Source organism: Melanaphis sacchari, unplaced genomic scaffold (genome assembly GCF_002803265.2).
Source record: "Melanaphis sacchari strain LSU unplaced genomic scaffold, SCAv2.0 Contig34_pilon_pilon, whole genome shotgun sequence".
Taxonomy (NCBI): Eukaryota; Metazoa; Arthropoda; class Insecta; order Hemiptera; family Aphididae; genus Melanaphis; species Melanaphis sacchari.
Genome location: NW_020271213.1, coordinates 821,696 through 831,884, shown reverse-complemented (window position 1 = coordinate 831,884; position 10,189 = coordinate 821,696). Strand labels below are relative to the sequence as shown.

General features: G+C 23.8%; 1 protein-coding gene across 1 annotated transcript; it reads right to left on the bottom strand.

Annotated features, from left to right (window-relative positions):
* Window positions 1-482: 482 nt before the first annotated feature.
* On the bottom strand, window positions 483-10,189 carry LOC112596830 (E3 ubiquitin-protein ligase rnf8-like). Its single transcript, XM_025342650.1, has 4 exons — window positions 10,107-10,189; window positions 7,633-7,733; window positions 2,132-2,318; window positions 483-576 (listed from the first exon to the last, which is right to left on the bottom strand). The coding sequence occupies exons 1-4, from the start codon at window positions 10,150-10,152 to the stop codon at window positions 488-490; spliced, it is 423 nt and encodes a 140-aa protein (XP_025198435.1). The 5' UTR covers window positions 10,153-10,189; the 3' UTR covers window positions 483-487.

Sequence of the window (10,189 nt, the reverse complement as noted above, 5' to 3'; positions counted from 1 at the left end):
ACTTAAACTTAACTATTGTATTATCTACTCGTGAATGTAATACTATATAGATACTTCATAGTTCTTAGTTTCTTGTAATATTTTTATTAATTTATTTTTTTAACATTGATAATATATCTATTTTATTTATTATAAAAATACAAGATTATATTAAATTATATTCGATAAAAAAGAATCAAGAATCATTTAAAAATAAGTTTATATAAAAATATTCAAAAGTTAAAAATATATTACTCATCTTAACATTATAAAAATAATAATTATTTACTAAACGATTAAAACATAAAAATATTTTTAGTCTACTCTATAACTAGCCCTCGTGGCTGTATTTATTCTATAGGTTCTAGAGTCTAGGATAATATTAAAAATTGTTCATTTAGTTAAAATAATAAAAATAATAAACATTATTGACTTAAAAAAAAGTTTAAATATAGATTATTATATGGATATTATATATTAAAAAGATTATTATTGTTCTACATATTTTCTATCTCCATGGAGGACGATGACTAAGGTCTTTTCTACCAGCCGAACGTGATGCGGATGAAGATTCTTGCGCTTTATAAACTGTACCTACTAACATAAGACAAATAATAAAAATATTAATATAAAAGTTATTTATAAATATGTATGTATTATGTTCGTATATATTTAGTTATTAAGTATGATTCTTAAAGAAAAATGATTAATTTAAAGCCGTATATAATCAAGCAATCTACATAAATATATATATATTTTTAATTTTCTGAACTACAAGGATCTTACAAGGATACCCACAACTCTCAAAATCTTAACTCTATATCTGTTCATACTATGCGCACAAACTCAAATCAAAGATCTCCTGATCCATGTACAATATAATAATATCAAACTTAACTTGTCATCATGCACCTCCACTCTACTATGACTTCCACTCATCTCTCAAAAACAATATATATTTTTAAAGAATCCCAAAAAAGTTAATTCCAAAATCATTTAAATATTAGTCCATTCAATTTCTTTAAATATCTATTTGTCATTGATTTTAAATTTTATAGATATGTATATCAATGTACTCCATACATATTTTTTGTACTGTTAAATTTAATCCATTTTAGTCATTATAACTATATGTATGTATTGAATGCATATTGTCTACATAATTTTAAAATATAAAAAAAATAACATTTATGCTATCTATATCTCTATTTCTACTAAATGATAACTTATCAATAATAAATAATTAAATGATTTAAAAAATAATAATAACCATAATATTATTTATTATACTTATGTATTATATATAAATTGTTAAAATGGTAATTTTATAAATATCGAAAAATATGTTACTTTGTGGTAACACTATCATAACATTTGAAATTTTATTCTAGTTAAAAAAATTCTAAAACCAATAATATACTTATTTTATGTAAGTAATATATTATCAATGGCCAATGCACGGTATACGTGTAAAGCCTAAGTAACATGAAGCCTAAAACAAAGGTAAAAACAACAGGTTGTTTTACTTATTCACCAAATACTTTAATTCGCAGTAACTGTAATAAATATTGAATATAAGATATCATGCTACCATACGTCATTGTTAGAACCCATATAAATACTTAGTATAAAGCACCTAGTACGTTTTAGAAGATAGTCAGCATTAGTCGAAGGTCTAGTGAGCTTACAACTCCATGCTTAATGTTTTTTTTATTAAAATTATAATTTATAAGAATAAAATATTTTATTTTATTTTAAAGAATTAAGTGTTTAACTTATATTTGTTACATAGCTTTTTAAAATACGTCTCAGGACTGCAACAAACGTGCTACGTCGTTTTAACAATAATTGTAGTAACGATCGTTGTATCCTGCACGGCGATCACTACACCAATGACCAGGTTCCTCATAAGTTATTTATAATATATTATTCTTATTCAAATAATTAACTCATATTACAAATAAAAAATTATTATTACGTTTTTAAAGCATTTTTTAAACATTTAAATTATAAATAAATTGTTTTAATAATATTAAAAAAATGGCGAAATATTTTTAAATATTAGCCTTTGTAATTATTGAAATTATAAATATTTATAATTATTATATGCTAAAAATTAGAGCAGTTTAAAATACAATATTGTTAAACTTACTTGTATAACGTCGATTTTCAACAGACACAGAAGATGACTTCATTTCTGAAATAAGTTTTTCCAACATAATGCATACAATTGGCGGATCCATTATAATTCGCCGACATATTGGACATGACCTGTTATTACGCATCCAATTTTTTACGCATTTGAAACAAAATACATGACTGCAGTTCAACTCTGATGGCTAGTAAAACCACAAAAAAAAAAAAAACAGTAATTAAATATTTTATATTAATTTTTAATTTTTATACATGATATTTTAATATTAAAAAGCTCACTCTTATAAATATATTTTGAAAAACTGATAAAAACATTAATATAATTATTCTATGTTTATGAAAAAATTAAAATTAAAGTCTAAATATAAATACATATAATTTAATCTATAGCTATAAACAAACATTTTCACTAGTTATACCAATACCATTATAGTAACTAGGTATACCACAAAAAAATATATGTGGTTAATTATTATTATTTATTACATATAATTAATAATTTTAAATTTAATAAATATCACGTCACATTATTTCTGAATCTCGATTTTTAACAAGTATTCTTATAATATTTTATGTTTGATCATTTTTCCTGGTACTAATTAACACTTATTATCATTTAGTCATCTGGGTATCTATTTTAAAGTTGTATAATCTTTATGTCACTGAACATATTGGGATATAAAACTTAATTATTTATTTTTAACGATATGAGACTAATTCGTGTTAATATGGACTTTAAGTGTTAAAAATTATCAGTTAAATATTTACAATTAATGGGTAGTGAAATCAAATTCATTCTGCTGGCGATACGTGACACAAATCGTATGATACCTATTACATATTATAATACTTGTATAATATACCTATGTGTATCGATATAACGTGGTTAGGCACATTTTTTAGAGAAAAAAAAATTAAATATACGTAGGTAACGCAATTAATATTATGTATGTATAGTTCATAAGTATAAAAAACGACCACAATCGAGGTCTTTAGATCGCTTAATGCAGTGATGTATATCTAAATGTATATCTTATGTGTACCTATATATCGGACTCCCGGAGTTCTCAGAATTATGCAAACACGTGATATTTGTTTTGTCAAAGAATTGAAGTCGGTATTTAATAACGTGTTAAGCTCGCTGTTCAAAAAACACGCACTTAGAAAAAAACATACGAGTATATTGGCCACAAATTACGAATACGTTACTATTTTAAACAAAACAAATTATAGAAATGTATCAATTATCAATCATATTATATACATTTTTTTTAATTATTACCTATTATAATATCTTTTAAAGTAGCTGGATAAAATGTTAAATTTTTAACATGGAGAAAATATTTTATTTTTGTATAGGCATAGTCGTATTGACGTTTTACAATGCATTAGAGTTAAAATGCAACAAATGGTATTAATGTATTGATAGAATAATAAAATCTGTTTTTAATTACCTACCATCTATTTTATATTCTATACTTTTTTCAGTTTCAAACCAATTTATTTAAATAATAATATCTTATTATACTTCTAAGGCTATTACAGAACCATAATTATTTGATAAATATTTTTATTATAGCTTTTATAATTTTTATGGGTTTCGGAACAGTTATGTTAATAATTACGACGGTACAATCAAATTATATTATTTATAAATTCCTCGGCGTATATAAGATATTACCCACTCATTTACTATCTATTATATTTGTATCTAAACATCTATATTAATTAAAACCTTAAACAGCATTACTTAAAATATAGGAATATACTACTTATAAAAATGACAAAAATTATAACTCGTTAGAGCCGGAAATGGTTCAAAACTGAATTGAAAAATAATTAAAGACACCACTAATGCTTTTAATATAACCTTGACAATCTATTTATAATTAATTTAGTAATTCTATACACTTCAAATAAATCAAAAGAAATGTTGAATTGCTTTAAAAATAACTTTACAAACATCACAAATGTAGTACAATTAGTACAAAAGAAGAGCCTGTAACGAAATAAAGCATAAAAGACCAATTAAAATAAAATATTAATTTGTACATTATGGAGATATTTTGTTAGCGATTAATTAAGTCTATCGTATTATATTCATAGTAAAAAAAATTACTGCAATAGCAATACAAATTTATTATAAAATATTCTTTTTGTTAGTTATAAAGCTACAGACCGTCTCTGCTCAGAACCGCTTTTGGTGTCCAATGATTATGTATCATTGAATTCAAATTTAATACATTCGTTACGGTAAGTTACTCAATAATGACTCTACTCCTATTGTAAACTGTACAGCAGAGTGGCTACCTACTTGCCCACTTTTTACTATATATTTTAACGTTTATTATTATTATTATTATTATTAATTTAAGAAACGGACTTTATCGTAAATACACATTTGTATTGGAATCGAATATTTTAAATCTGATAAAAAATATGTACAATTTAAATTATTCCATTTGAAATAAAGCCAAATGTAAAATACATATTTTTACATATTTTAATATAAATATATATTTTTACATATTTTAGTTATTTACCTATTAAATTATTCTATGAATTTATTATGAAAAAATAGTGTAAAATAGGAAATATATAATTATTTTAACCGATGCTGCTCCTTGAATGGTTAAAGCCGGTAGTGTTTTGAAAGCATTTTTCCTAAACGGGTTTATTTGACTTATTTAGCACATGGCTTATATCGCGTTTCAGACATAATAAGAAATAATTATTTCGAAGTTAATCAGTTAATAATGACCATTAAAAAAATATTCTTAAAAGCGCCAAGTCGTGTTTCAAAATTTATAAAACTCTGTCCAGATTTTGATTTATCTCCTGAATATAATAAGATGGGGTACGTGACTTGAAATCATTTACTACTACTACTGCGATCATTTTGATAGAATAAAAAATTTAATTTCAAATTACGATATTGAATCAGTCGCAGCTATTGAAATAGCAAATTCACTGATATACAAAAAAGCACCAACATTTAAAAATAGAACTAAAAATCTACTTCAAACATGCAAAAATTAACAAAATTAAATTTTATATTTGTAGTTTTTGGTACGCAAGACAAATTATAGCTAAATTTGCTATTTTACCCTATAATAATTATTTAATGCTATAAAATTCAAACTTTGCACTTAATAAATGAATGTTTTGATGCTAAGAACTAGCTTTTTCGAAATTCATTAGAGTTGCGCCATCTGATGGTTGTTAATGTCGTCACAGATTCTGTAAAAAAAGTTCGCCATAGATCCATTCTTATTTATTATAGACTTCGCTTTCTCTAAGACTATATTCTCAACTCTATAATAGTTGTTTATATTATTCATATATTTCCTTCTATTAATCTAATTTAATTCCTTTTCATCTTTACAGTATCTAACTATTAGTTAGATAGGCAACTATCCTGCAAATTACACACACACACACACACATACGTCTCACTAAGAAACTGTTTTTTTTTTAAAGTTTTGAGTTCTTAAATTATTATTTTATTTTAATACTTAATAAAATACAAGTATACTGTCATAGTTTCATACTTTATAACTATAACTATTGATTATACAGTGTATTCACGCTAAGAAGTACCACTAAATATTTCAGTTCGATGAATTTGTATTGAAATGGAGTTTTTACTGAATGATAGATAGTACTTAACTACACATTCTAAGACAAATTTCAAATTTTAACACTTTCGATACGCGCATGCGCGATACATTTTAAATGGTAACATCAATTTTTTTTTACATATTCGGATAGAGTATTTTTTTCTAAATAATTTATATTTGAAACATTTTTTTCTTATTACAAAATTAGCATATGAAACTTAACAATGCAATTTAATATTTACGAGTAATTTGTTTTTGACGAAATTTAAACTAAATTCAACTTATTGTTACTTATTAATAAGTAATATTCAGTAGGTACCAAATATGTAAAACCACTGGTATAACTTATATTATATTATATCTAAATTAATTGTATGTATAATTATAAGAATTAAAATCAAAAACAAAAACAAAGAATACGAACTCACAATAAAAAAAAAAAAATTTCTTAAATTATCTTTACGGTGATAACAGCACTTACAGGCCTTAAGCAACTTGATAGCATGTGTAATGATAAATATTTATTCCTAAATCTTAAATTTCTATGAAACAATATTGTACAATTTAAGTCCACAACTCTTGACTTATTGTTATGAATAACCGCGGTATTATAATTTTTGTTAAATAAAGATTTCAAAGACATCTTATTTATAGGTACCTATTACTATACATTTTTTTTTTTTTTTTTTTTGTTATATGTAAACATGTTTTTCTTCAAAATACGCTTATTTTAATGATATTTGTTTATCAAATAACTTGAAAACTTTAAGAACTCTTATACTTATTAAAAATAATAAATAATAAGTTGATGTACCTATTAAGATACCTATAATACATGCCTATATTATTAGATGCTCATCTATAATATACAACATACATATATTATATAACTTACCCTGTGCTTATAATATAACTTAAACATGAAATTAAATTTACTCAGGTGTTAGTAGGGCTGGGATTATAATGCAATAAAAACTCACAAAATTTAGCTAAATAAATTCAAAAAATACATAAAAAATCTCAAAAGTACACTATAAAAAAATATTAATTAATCAGACTAATTAGAGCTTAAAATTTTTAAATAAATAAATAATTATTGTTATTAATATAAAATATATAAGAGTCCATTATTAATTCTTCATTGAATAAAATATTCGGGTATAAAATATGTACAAGTACAAATATTATAGGTACACTGTAGTTAATCAAATATTATTATTTTAAATTAAGTATGGTAAAATAAACTAAAGTTTTTTCTTCATTTCAAAATACAAATTATATAGAAATGTATATTTTTAACTTTTGATGAGAATAAAGTGAAGAATATAACATTATTGAACGAAGAAAAACAAATTTTTTGTTAGACACAGATGTATAAAATATAATTCATACAAAAAATAATAATAATGCTTAAAAATAATTTTAAAAGACTAAAATTCTAGAAAAATTACAGCCAGTGCCACAACTACTAGGTACTTAGTACTTATGTATTTATCGGAGAATATTCATAGTGTAGATTCGGGCTGGCCAAAATGAATATGTTCGCGAACCACATGGATACCAAAAACCAAAATGTTTATAAATACATTATAATCATGTATTTTAATAATTTATTTTTTAATGTATACCAAAAAAATTTAAATTAATAATAATAATTGAACTTTGATTTAATAAGATACGAGTCGCATCTATGACAAGAGTAACTAGTTGTTCACCCCTAATATAAATTATAGATATAATTAAATATTATGGACTATATCGTATGATTTTGATAAAATAATAAACAATTTACCTATATGAATTCATTTCCATTACGAATAAAATTCACAACAGCCTTATAAAATAATCTGATTGTTACCAATATTATATTATTACTTACCTTTTCAAAAATATCAAAACATATCGAACAAGTTAATTCACTATAATCTAACATTTTTGCAATAATTTTTTTCTCCATTTCCGTCGGCTTTGATTTTAAATCTGTAAAAAAATAAGAAAATTATAATTAAAATGGGTAATGCATGTAATACATATAATATATTATTAACAAATATTAGATATTTATACAAAAAAAAAACACACTTAATTTAATGCGAATGATATAAAATATAAACATATTTTCTTTAATATATCATATTATTCATTACACAACATACAAACAATATTTATTACATTATTTAAATTCATGCTTGATATATTTTAAAAATCATATGATTTATCAAAAATATTTTTATTAAAATAGTACATATTTGTGATCCAATTATTTTTTTTATTAATATTTTTTTGTAAACTGAAATAGTAAAAATTGTCTTAAAATTTTAACTTGGAACCAGTGGTGTAGCGTGGCCATACGAGACAATTAGCCATGTCCCCCTCCCCATTGTTTATATCAACGTATTTACATATTTATATAATTGATTTTATAGGTTTGAAGAATTGAAATTGATATAATTTTGTATTTGTTTTTTTTTCATTTCAAGTCATGTTTTAATAAGAGTAGTTCAAAGTATATTTGTTCACCTTATATTTTGGCTTTGTCCCCCCATTTTAAAATCTTGGCTACCCCACTGCTTGAAACTCTTATACGTAGAATGCAAGTTTTATATATTACTTATAGATACATCCGATAATTAATAATCTTTAAATAAAATATGTATATTGAACAATACTAAGTAATGAAAGTGCTCAAACAAGTGAGCTATTTTAAAATTAAGTGAAGAGATTAAAATAATAAAAATCTTACCATTAACAATATTTAAACATTAAGCAACTTTAAAATTGAATTGTATACTAATAATAAAACATTTCAATAATTAATTAGAGTAAATTTGCATTATAAATTTCATATCAAGTTAATATTATGCAAAATGTTTTAAAGGGAAATTTAAGACTAATACTTACATCCATTGAGCTAGTTATCATTTTATTAGCAGAAAATCATCAACCTCAAGGTAGTCACTAGTCAAGATTAATCTCTCTATAATTCGAAATATAAATAAATAATAAAAAATAATGATAATTATTTATTTAATATAAATTAAAATAATATGCACGAATTTAAAAAAAATCCCTTAAAATAATTAAATATTATATAGTTAAATTTGTCAATCATATTATAGATACCTAAGTAATTATTAGAATTAGATAATCAAAAAAAAATGCTTTGACGTAATAAAGAGTTTAAATTAATAAAGTTATAAAATTATAAACTAAGAAAAATTGATAATTACTTATCTAACTTAACATATAGGAAGCCAATTATTACAGGTAGAAGATGCTCATTAAAATTAATAGGCTCAAAGGCATAATTAATATTGTTTGTACGTTTTGTATTAATAGAAAAACAAAATAATATAATTATCGCTTAATTGTTATTAATTTATTCGTTATTATATTATTCTCCACAATAATCTTAGTTTTGTAGTACCTAAGCTTATAAACGGTTAATCATGGATAATTATTATTTCAATTCCGTAAAAATTCGGTAAATACTCTAATCTAACCATGGCATTTATTTAATAACAATATTTAACCGTAGAAAGATAATTTTGTTTAAATATAAATACTTTACAAGAAAGTAAATCTGACGTAAATGTCAATACCTATAAAAGTAAACTACATGCAGCATTCACGCACTTTACAACCGTTGAATTGTCGTCCGTTTTTCAAAAGTCATTAGATCTATTATTTAATGCGCGCGAGAGATTATGACTGCCGTTGATTAGCTTGTTTTCCAACGTCAAATGTACTTGCATCTTAATATGTAAAAAAAAACCGAAAAACACGGAGGTCAATTCTGTGTACGACTTTATCGTGTACCAAGTGGGGTAAAACACGATTGCGTACGTTCGTTATCGGTGATACCTTTTTAAGGTACATGATTGCGTACGATTTTACCTGATTTTTTTATACTCTTATGTACAAAATATTAAGCTTAACAATGATTTATTGATTATTTTATTTATTTATTTATTATTTCACTATTATTTAATTATTCTCATTTGGTATATTTTGATATTTTATATTGATTGTTATAGAAGTGTACATATTTTACTAGATATTTATTGACTATATGGTAAAATTAATAAATTTGACTACATTTAACAACCCATCCACAAACATACGCAATCATAATGCCAGAAAGAACAAACGTTCGCAACCGTGTTCTACCCACCAAATGTACATCGCGTACCTATACCTACGTCCGATCATACGATCCGAAAAAACGCGAGACCGTGAGCTGGCGACTTGAGTTTACACGGACACTAAATCTTGCGTCTATTATTCGATCGATACGACATAATTTTTTGTAATCTATTACAATTTACAATACACGCTACGTAAACAACTTACGCGATATGACTGATGCTAAGCTACTGCAGCGGCTTTTATTGGACATGTCGAGCACTTACAGTTTGAACGATCGACGAGCGAAC

What these genes read in the sequence shown, in the direction of transcription:
- LOC112596830 (XM_025342650.1), bottom strand. Translation starts at nt 10,152, where the DNA reads ATGTCCAATAAAAGCCGCTGCAGTAGCTTAGCATCAGTCATATCGC. An exon ending in GTTTTGATATTTTTGAAAAG is followed by an intron (nt 2,319 to 7,632) that starts GTAAGTAATAAT and finishes TGGTTTTACTAG; the next exon opens with CCATCAGAGTTGAACTGCAG. An exon ending in TGAAAATCGACGTTATACAA is followed by an intron (nt 577 to 2,131) that starts GTAAGTTTAACA and finishes GTCTTATGTTAG; the next exon opens with TAGGTACAGTTTATAAAGCG.